The sequence below is a fragment of the Mizuhopecten yessoensis genome, unplaced genomic scaffold (genome assembly GCF_002113885.1).
Source record: "Mizuhopecten yessoensis strain PY_sf001 unplaced genomic scaffold, ASM211388v2 scaffold10377, whole genome shotgun sequence".
Taxonomy (NCBI): domain Eukaryota; kingdom Metazoa; phylum Mollusca; class Bivalvia; order Pectinida; family Pectinidae; genus Mizuhopecten; species Mizuhopecten yessoensis.
In genome coordinates this window covers 170877-188276 of record NW_018408516.1, presented here as the reverse complement: position 1 = coordinate 188276, position 17400 = coordinate 170877, and the positions used below count along the sequence as shown (strand labels likewise).

Here is a 17400-nt window from a genome sequence, read left to right as displayed (position 1 = left end):
AATTTTAAATTGCTTATATTCAGCCAGTGTTGAGATTATCGAAATAAAATATTTTGTAGAGAAATGAAATTGTATTGTTTTCATTTTTGCCAATAAACAAAGTTTTCTTAAGGGAAGGTCATACTGTTTATGGAACTGTTATTTTGTTAAGATGTAAGATGCAAATGATCTAATCAGAAGTAATGCTTTAATACTGTTGTGGAGGTGTAACATGGTTGTTATCCGATGACAGGGATGTTCTGATACTGTGTTGTAGGTGGTGGTGGGGGACAAGGTGGTACTCAATCCTGTTAATGCCGGACAGCCACTACACGCCAGTACATATGAACTTATAGACAAGCCAGGCTGTAAGGAGGTACGTGTGTCTCTGGAGATTATAGAACAGCACACAAGTGTATCAAAACTGTGAGACATCAGATTAACTCATTGTTATATATACATGTATCCTTCATTCTTAATGAAAAAGTAGAAATTATCTGATGTTATTGCTGAGTGAGTAACAAGGAATGGTAACCAGAAAAGTCACTTGTTGTTACATGGCCAGCTTTATACTTTAGTATAGCAGTAAATCATGATCATTTGATAGATAAAACTTAAGAATCAGGATAAATTTAGAACAAACCTCATTTAAAGATCATTATTGTAGAACTGCTGTGTTTGCTGATTTGTTGTGAAAAGTTGATGTAATCTTGAACAGTGTAGAACATAGGCAGCAAAGCTGTAGTTAGTTATCCCTGGTATATAATAGGTGACAACATGATTTTAGGTAAACTCTGTCAATACTGCCAGCCCAGCCTGCTGGAAGATGACACTGTTTATGGACTACAGAGAAAATAAAGAGGAGGTTCTCAAAGGGGTGAGTGCTCATTTTAAAAGTAGAAGAATAAAATAGCGTGTTGAGTTTTTAAAGTTGTTGCTATATTTTTTTCTGTATTAGAAAAATGATGATTGTCGTTATACTTTATTTCTCCAGAATTGTTTCTCAATTTTAAAAGATATGATCAAGATATCAATAAGGTATACAAATACAAGAAATTTGGTATGTTATAAAATATACTTCATACTTGAAGAATGTGATATATTCTATAGTTTTTCATGATATATTTATCCTTTGCAGGGTGATGTGGTAAGATTGTTCCATGCTGAGGAGCAGATGTTTCTGACGTGTGACGAGTACAAAAAACAGCAATTTGTGTTCCTCAGGATCACTGCCAGACAGACCGCCACAACGGCAACCAGCTCCAAGGCATTGTGGGAAATTGAGGTACATATAGTGCCCTCTTTTAAATGAAACATGAAATAAAAACAGACATGGGAAATTATACTAGACACCGTAATTTTAGGTTTGGAAATAGTTATTGTCAAATTTCAATATTTCTTGAAGGCATCACAGAGCGTATATCTCTACAGTACCATCTAACTATTTCTTTGGAAGCTGCAGGATAAAACCCCTTCCCCTAACCTATCTGTAGATGATACTTATTGATTTATAGGTAGTACAGCATGACCCGTGTCGGGGAGGCGCTGGCCAATGGATGAGTCTCTACCGATTTAAACACCTTGCTACAGGACAGTACCTAGCTGCCGAGGTAAGTTACACCTGAGCTGTTAACTCATTCACCCCTGAAAACACATTTGAACTCCTCCAATTCAAAGGTTGGAATAGTACATTACAAAATTTCAGGGGTGATTGAGTTAAGGTCAGTTAGGCTTTAGTTGTTGAGATCAGTTACACATGAATGGCTGGTCAGTTTTCCTTTCCTCCACAAATCATTCTTCAAAATCTGTAGTGATGAAGCTATCATATAGGGAGCATATTTGAAAAAAATACTTCTATTTATTCAGCAGCCTGTCAGAATTTGGGAGCTAGCTTCATCCTAGTTTGATATTCTCTCATCATGTAAAATACAATTAAACGTGTCTATTGACATTGACAAAATGTTTCCTTGTAGGGCAGGTAACAAAGCAGTTGGTTTGGAAATTGAATGTTCTCATCAGTTGAATACATCCGGGTATGTTGATCCATGTCTTGATTACAATTAATCTTTTATTTGCCGTTCCTTTTTACCAGGTGGACAAGGATCCTGCTCCTGACACTATGAGGAATAAACTGAGGGGGACAAGCACATCACCGGTCTTCTGTCTCGTGTCTGTCCCCCATGGACATGATGTGGCCACCATCTTTGAGTTGGATCCCACTACGATGACAAGGGACTCCAATGTGCCGAGGTATTGCTGGTCTCATCCTACTCAATACTGTCTTCATTCATCTGGAAAGCAAATTTGTTCTAACAATTAATAGTTATGTATCTGTTTTTATTTGATATGGGAGTAAGTCCTTTTTTCATGTTCTTTGTTCTATTTTAAATATGTAGACAAAAGTAACTCTCCTGTCGTGCATCAATTTCAGTTGGCTTAGTGAAGTTAGTTCCCTTTGTTGTGTAATTACAGGAACTCGTTTGTGCGGCTACATCACCTGTGCACCAACAGCTGGGTTCACAGCACCTCCATCCCACTGGACAAAGACGAGGATAAACCCATCATGAAGAAGGTACAAACCTAGTGTTGTCTAATGAACATGTCACCTAAATGGTTTTTCGTCTTCCCGCCACGAAATAGCCGAAGCGAGACTAAGGTGTTGCTTTTCCGGCGGCGGGGGGCGTCAACATTAAGTTTTTGCATTTAAGTTAGTTTCACAGATAGTATAAGTGCTAGACCAACCAAACTTGGACCATAGATGCATAAATCATCTTGAGTAGTTCATCTCAACCCATGCATCAAACACTGGATGCACCCTACCTATGGTCCATCAACTTGGTCAGCATCTCCATCAATATTAAGTTTTTGCATTTTTAAATTAAAATTTCCAGTGTTTGATGATTTCCTTTTTTTTGAAAAATAATGCTGTGTTAACATGTAGGTAAGACCATCATATTTGGTCACCTATGTACAAAATTTTGTTTTAATCTGTTTTGGACTTGGATTAAAAATAAAAATTGTGTTCCCTATATCAATTATAGGTTGGCTGTGCCGGGACAAAGGAGGATCGTGAGGCGTTTGCTATAGTTCCAGTCCCCCCATCAGAAGTGAGGGACCTTGACTTCGCCAACGACGCCAGTCGCGTTCTGGCCGACTTTGCAGCCAAGTTGGAAAAGGGCTGCATCACACAGAATGAGAGAAGGTAACACTGGCAAAAGATTTCTCGTCGTCATGTGTCTGGTATCTTGTCCTCGTCACACGGCAAATCAGGTTCTCGTCACCAGACGTTAAACTTGTATTTGTCAAATGTCTTTTGGTGTTTGTCACAAGATGTGTCTGGTGCTGGTCACTAGACTTGTGAAATGCTTGTCAGGAGATTTCTGGTGATAGGTATGAGATGTGTAACTTGTGCTTGTCATGGATATGTGTGTCTGGTGTTTGTTATAAGGTCTTAGTAAGGTCAGGAAATATAGTAGAGCAAAACGTATGTGTCTTATGTAGGTATATTACATGCCTGAATATCATACAAATATCAATAGAAATATTTAATGAATTTTATTTATAAGCTTGCATTCTAAATTTGATACAGAATCAGAATCACACACAATCTAATTTGGTAAAAATATTTAGTGCTTGACTTTAGTGATCGGCATTTTAAAATAGACCACATTTATTTGTGAGGATTATTCATATACTCAACCATGTGAACCAGAAAAACATATGTGTATATAATAATTATCCCTAGAGACGAAATAATCCTATAAAACAACTTAGTTTGAGTTGTTCTTTTCAAATGAAATCATTAGATCTTTGAATATAGTGATAGTTAAACGAAATTTCTTGTTGAAAATACTAAATTTAAGGGTCTAAAATCGGGAGTCTCCCTCCTAAATAGGGAGAGTTGGCAGGTATGTACTCTATACATTTCTGAGATATATTACAAAGCACCAATGCTTCAATGCGTTACCTTTGACACTTGGTTTACAGATTTGTGACACAGCTGCTGTCGGACGTATTGCAATTTGTGACCCAACAAGAATCTCAAAACACTGGAGGAGATCCCCTCAAGGTGGAGATGGCCAAACCCAAGGACTGCAGGGAGAGACAGAAGCTGCTACGAGAACAGGACATCCTTAAGCAGGCATGACCTCCTTGTGTTATCCACCAGCATTTACAGCGTTTGTTACAGAGACGTATAAAACTTGTATCAGTCAAGTCACGGAATCAAAATGTTTGGATTTTGGTGTACAGCAAATTTATTTACTTAATGTCCAGTAACTTTAAAATTTAATGTATTTAAACTGATTTTTACAAAATAGGAAAACAGCTAAGCTACCATTACTAACTGTCCTTGTGTCAGTAGATTAAGATTGAAGTGTTTTCAGATACCCTGAAGAGGAGAACATAATAGCTGTATGATTGCTTAAAAATAACGACCTAATCTAAAAATAAAGATGTATAGTAGAACAACTGGATGTTATTGAAAAGTATGCACAGACTTCCAACTTGATTTTTTTTCAAAACTGTGCAAAATATAATTAATATCTTCTAGCTATATAGTTTCATGTATTTCATTGTATGTATATAATTCCTAGTCTGAGTCAAAAATTTCAGTCCTGTTAAAAAATCACTTCAGTAACAACATCTTTGTCATCAATTAAAACAAATAATTATTTTGAGTGCTAAAATACTAATTGTATTGTTCCATTTGTTGTCCAGGTTTTCCAGATCCTGAAGGCTCCCTTCAGTGGGTCCAATCCCCTGCTGAAGATGGAGGAGTTAGCAGACCAGCGCCACGCCCCCATACGTCAGATATGTAAACTGTGTTACCACATACTGCGTCTCTCTCAGCAGGACTACAGGAAAAACCAGGTAGGTCCTCAACGGGTTTGGGGGAAAGAAAAACTGGTATACTGTGTCTCTCTCAGCAAGACTACAGGAAAAACCAGGTAGGTCCTTCACANGGGTTGGGGGTTGGGGGTTGGGGGGGTATGAAAGATGACAGATCTATAAACTGTTATACTGCGTCTCTCCCAGCAAAACCTAATGGAAATATAAGGTATACTAATCTGGAAGTGTAATAGACAAAGTAAGAGGACCTTTCTCACTTTCTGTAAACAGTGGAAATAGTGAAAGTGTTCACTCAACATATATGTAATGTGTCACGCTGGAGCGATATTGATAACAAAGAAGATGTCTTTGACAAGACATTCAAGTGGAAGAGCAAAACAAAATTGAATTAATTTAGTTACACCTAAGTAGTCCTACGCTTTCTTTAAATTATCGTGTAGCCACTCTAGATAAATGCCTGTATATTCTGAATAAAAAAATTGAAATAGACCAAATCTTCAGCTAGATCTTGTTATAATACAGCCCTCGAATTGGAAAGGTTTGCTCCTCAGCATTGGGTGAAATGTGTTTACTGTACCCAATTGATTAAAGATGCGGGCCTAAAAACAATTTTGTTCTTCTATTTTTGTTTTTCCATAGGAATATGTTGCAAAATACTTTGCATTTATGCAAAAGCAAATAGGATATGATGTTTTAGCAGAGGAAACCATCACAGCTTTATTGAACAACAACAGGAAACTATTGGAAAAACACATCACCAAGCAGGAGATTGTCACCTTTGTCAGCCTGGTCCGAAAAAACAAAAAGCCAAGGTATAACACTCTTCCTTATACTCCAGCCCCTAATCATTTAGGGGGGAAGGGCATTGATACTTTTTTATTCTTTTTTTTTCTTTTTCTTCTTTAGCTCATCTGGTTTTTGGACCAGATGAGCTTATGCCATGGCGTGGCATCTGTCGTTCGTCCGTCGTCCATCAACTTTTCCTAAAAATCGATACAAGTTATGAACGACTAGCAGATTTTGACCAAATTTTGTCAGAAGCATCCTTTGTGGAAGGTAACCAACTTTTGTATAAACCGACCAATTTTATATAATTCGTGGGTTTGGCTCCCCCGGGGCCTGAGGGGCGGGGCCCAATAGGGGAAACATAACAAATTCTGAAAAATCCTTCTTCTGTAGGAATGAAGGATTTGTTCCATATTTGGTCTGAAGCATCATTGGGTGAATGGGAACCAATTTTGTATAATTCTTGGGTTTGGCCCCCCAGGGGCCTGATGGGCAGGGCCCAATAGGGGAAACATAACAAATTCTTTAAAGTCCTTCCCCTCAATATTTGGTCTGAAGAATTCTTGGGTGAAGCAGAATCAATTTTGTATAAACGGTGGGTCTTGCCTCCCTGGGGCCTAAGGGGCTGGGCCAAATAGGGGAAATGCAGCAAATTCTTTAAAATCCTTCTCCTTTTGTAGGAATGAAAGGATTTGTTCCATATTTAGTGTGAAGCATCCTTGGGTGAAATGGGGGAAATATAGCAAATTCTTCTTTAAAATCCTTCTTCTGTAGGAATGAGAGGATTTGGTCCATGTCTGGTGTTGAGCATCCTTGGGTCAAGGGGAACCAATTTTGTATAAACGGTGTGTCTGTCCCCACCCTTGGAGACATATAGTCCCTGGGTCATAACTTTTAAACGATTGAGATCCCCACTCCAAAACTATATATACAAATACTGGGCATAAAGAGACGAACGCAGTCATGATAATCATATTAGAACAGACCCTGGGTACCGACCAAACCCACAGGGACCTAGTTTCTGAGTCACAGATTGGAAACAGTTGAGATCCCCACCCTATAACCATATATAAAATTGCTGAGTATAAAGAGATGAATGCACATAAGCTTTGAGGATGGCCTTGGGGTCTGACGCACCCTTGGAGACTTAACCCCTGGGGTCATAACTTTGAAACAGTTAAGATCCCACCCCAAAACTGTATATATACAATTGTTTGGCATAAAGAGACAAATGCAGTCATGATACACTGTATTAGAATAAATCCTGGGGTCTGGCCACAACCTTAGGGACCTGGTTTCTGATTCACAGCTTGGAAACAGTTAGGTTTCCCACCCAATAATCATACATAAAATTGCTGGGCATGAAAAATCTAATACAGATTGCTCCAAGGATTGGCATTGAGGTCTGGCCTATTCCTTTGGATCTCATTTGGAGATTATTTTGCCATATAATTGCTTCGATATCCAGGTGAGCGATGCAGGCCCTCTGGGCCTCTTGTCTTTTTTCTCTTTTGCTGCCACTAAACAGTACATTTTTCATTTGGTTATGTCCACAGTTTCCTGAATGATGACGTGGTGTATATGTTTAGGTCTGAAAAGATCCTTGTAAGATTGGAAAGATTTAAAATTATGTTGAATTCATAGATTCACCTTCCAAAAAAAAAATCACCTTATTAAACTGCTGCAAAAAATCAATCTGGACACATAACTTTTGTAGATAAATTTGTATACATCATTATTCATGGTTAAAATGTTAAAAAAAACCTAAACTTTTGCAATTATTAACAGAATTGATAATTCTTTTGTATCAACAGGACTATGAGCTGTTATCTGAGGAACTACTTGTGCACATGTATTTTGTGACAGATGGTTGTAGATCATTTGTCTTTGAGCTTTTATCTGAAGTACTACAGTAAAGACCTGAATGAGCATGATGTAAACACTGTTGTATGTTTGTAGGTTCCTCGACTATCTGTATGTGCTGTGTGTGTCTAATCACCAGGCCATAGCGGCCACACAATACCTCATCTGTAACTGTATCCTGAGCGAGGAGAACCAGGATATTCTGATAGAGACCAGGTATGTTTAATTTGTAGTTACAAGTAGTATTTACCCGAGTAGTGTGAAGGGCAACATTGCTCGTCATTTCCAATAATCCAAAAATGAAAAAATGAAAACTACAATTGCTGTATGTTCAGCTGAAAAAGATATTATGTATCATTTTTTCCTGAAAAATAAAAGGCCAATAAGAACAGACTTGGACATAGAAGGAAGACAAACATATATTTCAACAATTGTAAAATTATTTTTGATTAATTTATGATAAGCAGTGATGAAAAATTGCAATATATCTATTTAAGTAAATGTTAGTTAACTTGAAAGTGTATACAAATTATTAAAATTATAAATCAGGGCAGATCAGAAAGAAATATGAAGGTTTCTATTTCTTGTTTTGTTGTAGTACCTGTAATTTTGTATGCTAATCTAACATGTTTGCATTATTTGTTACTTGTTACAAAAACAAAGGCCAAGCAGTTGGACAGGGTAATAGTTTACCTACATCTCCTTGTGGGCGGTGGCATATCATTAACTGGTGTTGTATTGACACACTGTATAAAACAGAAAGAACTTGCACCAATGCTTCTATGTGGGAAAGGAAAATATGTTCATTGCTTGTAACTTAGTTTTATGGGAGAAAAAAAAGGAATTTAAAAGTGATCTGCTGTTTGTCCTCAGGTTAACTTACTGACTTGTCTTGTGATACATGTGATACAGATATTGACTGAAATTTTGTAATGTGTGGATAAAATTGTCATGTCTTGCATTGTCTGAGGTGATGGAAGTAATATTTTTTATCACAGTCCTCTTTCCTTACAAGAAAGAATCATTTTAAATAAAATTTGTTCTTTAAAATTCAAGATAGATTTAACATACGTCAGTTAGAATTCTATATATTTTCAAGAAATGTAAATCTGTAGCGTTTTGAATAAAAAGGAAACTTTTCAGAAAGAATGTATGATTTGGTCTACAATGTATTGCATTGTTGTGAAGTGGTGTTAGGTCAACAAACTCTCAATATAAAATCGTTAGCAAACTCTTAGTAAAACACAAGATGTTTGAATTGATAAAGTCAGCTCAGTTTGTACACTAAATTAGATGAAACTTAAGCTTCATGAACTGACCGGAGTTTAAATTGTCGAAAGACAAAAGTATTAGAATCAGTATCGGTGAATTTTGCTTAATGTGACAATTAAATGAAGTTATATATTCACCAACCATCTTCAGAATCCAAAGGTTCTACTCTCAATGTCACTTATCTACTCTACATCCTTGTATGTTGTCATGACAATAAGAAGTCCCCATTTGTGTCATCTTGTTGTTGATACAAGTTGTCAGGCCAGAAACTGAATCCTGTGGGCCTGTGGTCTCTGAGTGATGTTTTGAATAAAGTGTTACAGTAAAATTGATCAGCTTTGATCACAGAGTATCTATTGGAAAATGTTTCAAAGTTCAGATACCACTATCTATCGGCCTTGCCATTTGTCAGTCTTGATGTCATGAGCCTTCAATTATTTAATGGGAAAATCCCAGGGTGCAGAGAATATATGTACATTGAGGGCATATTCCTTGAGTTTTTTAAATACTTACCAATAAATTGTTGAAAAAATATCTATATCACCGTTGAAACTTTGATACAACAGACTTGAGAAGACTCAGATGGAGGTTGAAATGGAGGTAGAGAACCTGGATGGTACATCGGATCCTGAACCCATCATCACTATCGAGGAGGTGGAAGAGGTCATGCTCATCTGGGACCTTGGCAAGAAAACCAAGAGTATACGTGAGCTAGCTGAGACGGCAGCAGAATGTCAGGGTCTGGGGGAGCACTCCGAGGACCAGGACATCCTAGTGTACTAAAGGTAGGTGAGGTGTGATGTAGTACTATAATCTCAGGGTCTGGGGGAGCACTCCGAGGACCCGGACATCCTAGTGTACTATAGGTAGGCGAGGTGTGATGTAGTATGAGGGTCTGGGGGAGCACATCGAGGACCAGGACATCCTAGTGTACTAAAGGTAGGTGAGGTGTGATGTAGTACTATGATCTCAGGGTCTGGGGGAGCACTCCGAGGACCAGGACATCCTAGTGTACTATAGGTAGGCGAGGGGGGATGAAGTATGAGGGTCTGGGGGAGCGCGCCGAGGACCAGGACATGCTAGTGTACTATAGGTAGGTGAGGTGTGATGGAGTATGAGGGTCTGGGGGAGCGCGCCGAGGACCAGGACATGCTAGTGTACTATAGGTAGGTGAGGGGTGATGTAGTATGAGGGTCTGGGGGGGCACTCCGAGGACCAGGACATCCCAGTGTACTATAGGTAGGTGAGGTGTGATGTAGTATGAGGGTCTGGGGGAGCACTCCGAGGACCAGGACATCCTAGTGTACTATAGGTAGGTGAGGTGTGATGTAGTATGAGGGTCTGGGGGAGCACTCCGAGGACCAGGACATCCTAGTGTACTATAGGTAGGTGAGGTGTGATGTAGTATGAGGGTCTGGGGGAGCACTCCGAGGACCAGGACATCCTAGTGTACTATAGGTAGGTGAGGTGTGATGTAGTATGAGGGTCTGGGGGAGCACTCCGAGGACCAGGACATCCTAGTGTACTATAGGTAGGTGAGGTGTGATGTAGTATGAGGGTCTGGGGGAGCACTCCGAGGACCAGGACATCCTAGTGTACTATAGGTAGGTGAGGTGTGATGTAGTATGAGGGTCTGGGGGAGCACTCCGAGGACCAGGACATCCTAGTGTACTATAGGTAGGTGAGGTGTGATGTAGTATGAGGGTCTGGGGGAGCACTCCGAGGACCAGGACATCCTAGTGTACTATAGGTAGGTGAGGTGTGATGTAGTATGAGGGTCTGGGGGAGCACTCCGAGGACCAGGACATCCTAGTGTACTATAGGTAGGTGAGGTGTGATGTAGTATGAGGGTCTGGGGGAGCACTCCGAGGACCAGGACATCCTAGTGTACTATAGGTAGGTGAGGTGTGATGTAGTATGAGGGTCTGGGGGAGCACTCCGAGGACCAGGACATCCTAGTGTACTATAGGTAGGTGAGGTGTGATGTAGTATGAGGGTCTGGGGGAGCACTCCGAGGACCAGGACATCCTAGTGTACTATAGGTAGGTGAGGTGTGATGTAGTATGAGGGTCTGGGGGAGCACTCCGAGGACCAGGACATCCTAGTGTACTATAGGTAGGTGAGGTGTGATGTAGTATGAGGGTCTGGGGGAGCACTCCGAGGACCAGGACATCCTAGTGTACTATAGGTAGGTGAGGTGTGATGTAGTATGAGGGTCTGGGGGAGCACTCCGAGGACCAGGACATCCTAGTGTACTATAGGTAGGTGAGGTGTGATGTAGTATGAGGGTCTGGGGGAGCACTCCGAGGACCAGGACATCCTAGTGTACTATAGGTAGGTGAGGTGTGATGTAGTATGAGGGTCTGGGGGAGCACTCCGAGGACCAGGACATCCTAGTGTACTATAGGTAGGTGAGGTGTGATGTAGTATGAGGGTCTGGGGTAGCTCTCCGAGGACCAGGACATCCGAGTGTACTTAGGTAGGTGAGGTGTGATGTAGTATGAGGGTCTGGGGGAGCACTCCGAGGACCAGGACATCCTAGTGTACTATAGGTAGGTGAGGTGTGATGTAGTATGAGGGTCTGGGGGAGCACTCCGAGGACCAGGACATCCTAGTGTACTTTAGGTAGGTGAGGTGTGTCAGGACATCCTAGTGTACTATAGGTAGGTGAGGTGTGATGTAGTATGAGGGTCTGGGGGAGCACTCCGAGGACCAGGACATCCTAGTGTACTTAGGTAGGTGAGGTGTGATGTAATACTATGATGTATCTACAGGTACCACAGGTTTGGTAGAGAAGAATACACTTCTGTGTCCACCAGACAGGAATACAGACAGGCTTCACAATGAGTGATGGTTGGTTAGCCTGTTTATCTTATTCAAAGTGGTTAATTTTATGATTGTGTAAAGAAGCGAAGTTTATCAAGTTTAACTTTACAGTTTAAAAATTAGCTAATGAGAGTTGGATAAACATGATAACCAGCCATCTCGAGATTGAAGACCTTTTCTGTCATAACTTTCAAATTTAATCCAGAAATTCATATGTTTTACTTGGAAATACGTCATCCTTTTTTCTGAACGAGGGAACAATTGCCATGAATCGTGACGTCAGAATGGAAGATGCCAGCACCAAGCAATGTAAAGTGACTTCAGAATTAAAGAATGACCAATGAAATCTCGTCCAGGGTGTTACCCACTGGATGGTAACCAAATTTGTTTACCAACTCTTTGCAAGTTTATCCAAATATACTTTATTGTAAAATATATACAAAATGTATATATTTATGTTATGTAGTGTGTTTTATATCATGTGATCTGTTAGAAACTCCTTTTATAAACATGCTCTATTGTGTGCAACATAAAAGGTGGAGCATTTTAAAACTGTTTGCCTTTTTTTCGCTGGTCCATCTGTCAGATAATTTATACCTTATAGTTAGACTTTCTGTTAAAGTTGCAAATAAAATACGATTGTTTCTTCAAAAATATTTTCATGGGTCCTTAGCTCCTCACCTGAAAACTAAAAGTTTGCAGGGCTATTATAGTGAAAAGTTCACATCTATTTCAAAAGCAAAAGCAACAAGAGAAGGGGTGAAGTTTGTATATTTTATTGTGTTAACCAGTTTTGCCTTTACAGTGTACTTCTTCAGGACAATATTATAGGGTATTTCTACCCATTAGAAACACTGTAACATTAAGTCAGAAATGACATCATCTTTGATATATTTGTTTATATTTCAGACACCAACTAGATCTGTTTTCTCACATGTGTCTAGACAGGCAGTATATTGCCATCAATGCCCTTTCCAAACAGCTTGATATAGCTCTGATTCTCAGGTAAGCTTTGCTCAAGTGACCTATTCTAATCGCTTTCCGTCCGTCGTCGTACACTGTCTGTCGTGCATCGTGCGTAAACCTTTTTAAATTTTCAACTGCTTCTCAAGAACCAATGGATGGAAAATTAATCAATATTTCAAAAATCTTCTTCTCCAGACTAAGAGGTACTACAGTCATTTTCTCTGCATGGAAAGAAAGATCATCAGGGGCTTTATTTAAATTGTAAATTTCAGGACCCCCGAGCTATCCGTTCTCCCTTGGGGAGGGGCTAAAGTTTACTTTAGTTTATATAGGGAAATAATACTTTTGGGTATATTTTATCCATTTTCAGCAGAAAATTGCTCAAACTTAGTCAGAATCATCTTTGGTGAGAGTATTGGGATTCCTGGCCCATCCCCAGGGGCTAGGGCAGGGCCCCAAAAGGAACATTTACCAATATTTTCAAATTCTTATCCTTTGATGACATGACAAGTATTGTATTTCACTTAGTTTACATGCTGATTTCCACATCACATCTAAACAAAAAAATAAAGGTACCAGTACCTATGATATAACTCAGGTGACCGCTAAGGCCCTTGGGCCTCTGGTATTGATATAGATCTGATTCTCAGGTAAGCTTTATATTGATATAGATCTGATTCTCAGGTAAGTTTTATACTGATATAGATCTGATTCTCAGGTAAGATTTATATTGATATAGATCTAATTCTTAGGTAATTTTAAGCTTTATACTGATATAGATCTGATTCTAAGGAAAGTTGTATATTGATAGAGATTTGATTCTAATGAGGTAAGCTTTATATTGATTTAGATTTGATTTGTATGAAAGTTTCAAATTGATATAGATCTGATTTACAGTTATAAAAACTTTAAATTGTATTCAAATATAAGATAAAGACAAAACCTAAATACTTATATGTATTATGGCTTCAGTTGTCACTGAATATGTTTAAAAATGTCTCCTTCGTTTAACTGTTTTATTTCAACACAACGATGTAATATGACAGTCATGTTTTAATGCTACACCACAATCGTATTGGAGGAAGACATGTCCCTACCATGACAACAGAGTTTAAATGCCATCAAACATTCTTGATTTCAACACTAAGCAGACAAAAAGGCTGAAACTATTTGTAAATTGTTACATGTCAACTGCTTGAGGCTGTTCTTACTTTGATGACGGCTATTCACAGGTGTGTGTCTGACGAGGTCTTGCCTTATGACCTGCGCGCCTCCTTCTGTAGATTGATGTTACACATGCATGTAGACAGGGATCCTCAGGAAATCATCAAACCTGTCAAATACGCTCGCCTGTGGTCCGAGATCCCAACACAGATCTCCATAGAGGAGTGAGTATGAACCAGCAGACTCCCTTATTTTTTTCAGAAGAATTCTGATGATGTTGTTACAGCGTTCTAAGCTTTAACACAGAACAATACCAAATACCAGTAGCTTGACTTATCTGAACTGAAAATAAAACTGTTGATAAAACATCAATGTTTCTTGGGAGATGTCTTTAAAGAAAGTTGACAACTTTTAATATTAAGTGACATTGACTGTGTAATGTCTGTTTTAACACCGATCTAGTATTTCCCTTCCCGTATTTCAGAAAAAAATCATGAATGCTTCAGTTAATCATAACTTTTATATGAAAATTAGACATTCAATCATGTTTAAAAATTTAGTTATTAAAACAAAGAAGCAGCGAAACATCATCAATGATATATTTGTGTTGTCTTTACTTGCATACAAGGTTAACTATCTGAATATAGTATTACCGGTATGTCAACAGAAGAACAGGGTGTCCTATTTTGAAATGTTCATTTTGCACAACCAATAAGAGTTGTGTAAAAAGAACTTTTCATAGTCTTCATAATCCATACTTACCAACCTGAAGAAAATGTTTAGAAAAAGGGTACAGTCCTATTTTCTCTACATACAACACAGACTACACAAACACACCCAGGTTTATAGCATGATTAATCTACCTGGGTTAAAGACTCAGGTTGTCACATCTTTGTGGATAGGTATGCGATAATAATGTCAGCAGCTCCAATGGGTTGTCACTTGTCAGTTGTGATTATAAGTGTGTGATATAAAGGTTGTATCTGACATTACAATGAAACTTGATCAGTCATGCTGTAGGTTTATACAGAATGCATCTAACATTTCAGATACGATAGTACACGGGAAACAGAGAAGTAGGTGGCATGGACAAACACATGCTCCAACCATTAACTTGCTTCACTCCTTTGCAGTTATTGACAAAATGTCGTGAGAGTAAATGCTGCTTCTAAATGATGATGGAATATTTTATATGCTTCTGTGCCTGTGATAATTAAGATTCATATTAATAGTCCTTCATTCAGATATCAATATAAACATTTTGAAATAATAAAAATAAATAAAACTTTTATTAACACACCTCATATCAAGAAGCGTGCATTTACTGCTCTGGACCTCAATCCATAAACTCTTTTCCTTAGCAATGAACCCTGATTTTAATGTGAGATTCGAAAGCATTGGTGATGCAAGTTATAATTATCATCAGATCACTCAGCCATAAATCCTTAGTTGAAACGAAAGATTACCTGAATATCAGTAAAACTAATTCTCTGGTAAATTAATGGGAGCTTGAGGCCAAATAAAAATATATTTGTTTCCTATTTCTGTCCTTTATCGTTTTTTTTACGCCATCCCATGAACTTTTGTTGCTTATTTTTGTCATAAAGCTAAAAAGAAGCATAGAGTAGTAAAATGATGAATGGCTTGTGAAATTAAAATTGATATTGGGAAATCCCCCCCAAAATTGCCAGGTGTCTGTGACTTAAATTGTTATAAAGTTTTAAATGAAGACCAATTAACTAAACATTAGGCAGTTGTGAAAATCCTACAAAGTGATGCTTATCATTACATCATACCTTCTCAAAGAATAAAAAACAAGATATATTTATTTGGCCACAGTAAAAGAATCAGCAAAGGAAATAAGAAAATAAAAACTTTAATAATGTCAGAAAACATGTTTGATTTTGGCCCTGGTAATGTTTTTCATGGGATCATTGTTAGGTGGACTAGTCTGACTAATTTCTATGATAACTCATCACCGTTCCAATGTGTTTGTGTACATTGTATTTTACACGGTTTAAACTAATTAAATCTGTACTGTTGTAAACCTTATACCCAGTTCTGAGTTACCTCCCCTAGATATCAAGTCTTTATTGCTTCCCTCTTTGTGTGTGACGTCAGATCTTAATCAAATCACTTATGTACCCGAGAAAACATGCATGTAGGATTGATGTTGATGTTGAAGAGAGCAGATTTAGTTTGCCCTGTGTTCTAGGTTTGGTTTATGTGGTATGTCCATTGTAGACTGTTAGAGTATGACGCATCTTTCCTGAACAGAAGAAACACTACCTTTAAATTTGGTGTTTGAAGTGTTCAGAAGCATTGCCCGGTTATGTTGAAAGGAGCTTATGTTTCATTCTTGTAGAAAATGTCAAAGATATACTCCTCTTTAACCATGGTTTTACTTGATAAAATATTTATTTGTCACATTCATATATTCTACTTTGTTCAGAAAATTATAAGATTTTTTTCATGTATTAAGTTAAAAGTAGCAGGAACCTTGAGATCCAAGTGATGTGATTTTACCTGTGTTGAATTTGAAGATCACAGGTATTTTTCTGAGTCTGTATTTATCATACCACAACATGTACAGCAGGTGCCTATCAATAACATCACACCTGTTTTAGTGCTGTTGTTCTACTGCTGTATAGTTATTACGACTTCAAAGTAGAATATTTTTGTGTTTCTGTACAGTACTCATAAGTATGCTGACAGTTTCATCTCAATAGTTCCAATCTATCTTAAACTTACTTCATATTTCTGTTTTAATTTGTAATTGTTTGCTTTATCATGATACAACTGACTTCGCTGACATTATCTAAAGTATTTCCTCCTTTTGACTTGACTAATTTTCATTAGTTCTCATTGTGATCCTATTAATTTAATTATGAAAAAATCTGTACCTTAAATGTACTGTATTTTGGTGTCTCCTGCGGACTAAAGTGACATATGAGGATTGTTCCAACTGTGTCAAAGTTATCCATGCAACAAACAGCAGATATATTGCATTTTATTCCTTCATATGGAGCATAGTACGTGCAATCAGCCGTCATTCCACCCACACTGTCGCTTCAGCTTGAATGAAGTTCTTGTTTAACATACATCAAGTGTTTGACATACAACAGTGTTATTAAGTCTATAGATACTTCATGAGTTATCCAGTTTGTAGGAAATGAGGGTGTGTGGTACGTAGTGGATGTAGATACTTCATGAGTTATCCAGTTTGTAGGAAATGAGGGTGTGTGGTACGTAGTCGATGTAGATACTTCATGAGTTATCCAGTTTGTAGGAAATGAGGGTTTGTTACAAGTATGTAGTCGATGTAGATATTTCATGAGTTATCCAGTTTGTAGGAAATGAGGGTTTGTTACAAGTGTGTAGTCGATGTAGATACTTCATGAGTTATCCAGTTTGTAGGAAATGAGGGTGTGTGGTACGTAGTCGATGTAGATACTTCAGGAGTTATCCAGTTTGTAGGAAATGAGGGTGTAGAGTACATAGTCGATGTAGATACTTCATGAGTTATCCAGTTTGTAGGAAATGAGGGGGTATAGTACATAGTCGATGTAGATACTTAATGAGTTATCCAGTTTGTAGGAAATGAGGGCGTATAGTACATAGTCGATGTAGATATTTCATGAGTTATCCAGTTTGTAGGAAATGAGGGTGTGTAGTACGTAGTCGATGTAGATA

The 17400-nt window shown here is 38.2% G+C and overlaps 1 protein-coding gene across 1 annotated transcript in view; it reads left to right on the top strand.

Annotated features, from left to right (window-relative positions):
* The window catches only part of LOC110460372 (inositol 1,4,5-trisphosphate receptor type 1-like), a 150222-nt gene that overhangs the window by 58267 nt on the left and 74555 nt on the right, over window positions 1-17400 (top strand). Inside the window, 14 exon segments of the mRNA XM_021513245.1 lie at window positions 257-355; window positions 767-856; window positions 1118-1264; window positions 1494-1589; window positions 2072-2229; window positions 2452-2551; window positions 3021-3181; window positions 3967-4120; window positions 4699-4851; window positions 5470-5642; window positions 7576-7695; window positions 9318-9536; window positions 12487-12582; window positions 13776-13931. Coding sequence (XP_021368920.1) covers window positions 257-355; window positions 767-856; window positions 1118-1264; window positions 1494-1589; window positions 2072-2229; window positions 2452-2551; window positions 3021-3181; window positions 3967-4120; window positions 4699-4851; window positions 5470-5642; window positions 7576-7695; window positions 9318-9536; window positions 12487-12582; window positions 13776-13931 — 1922 coding nt within the window.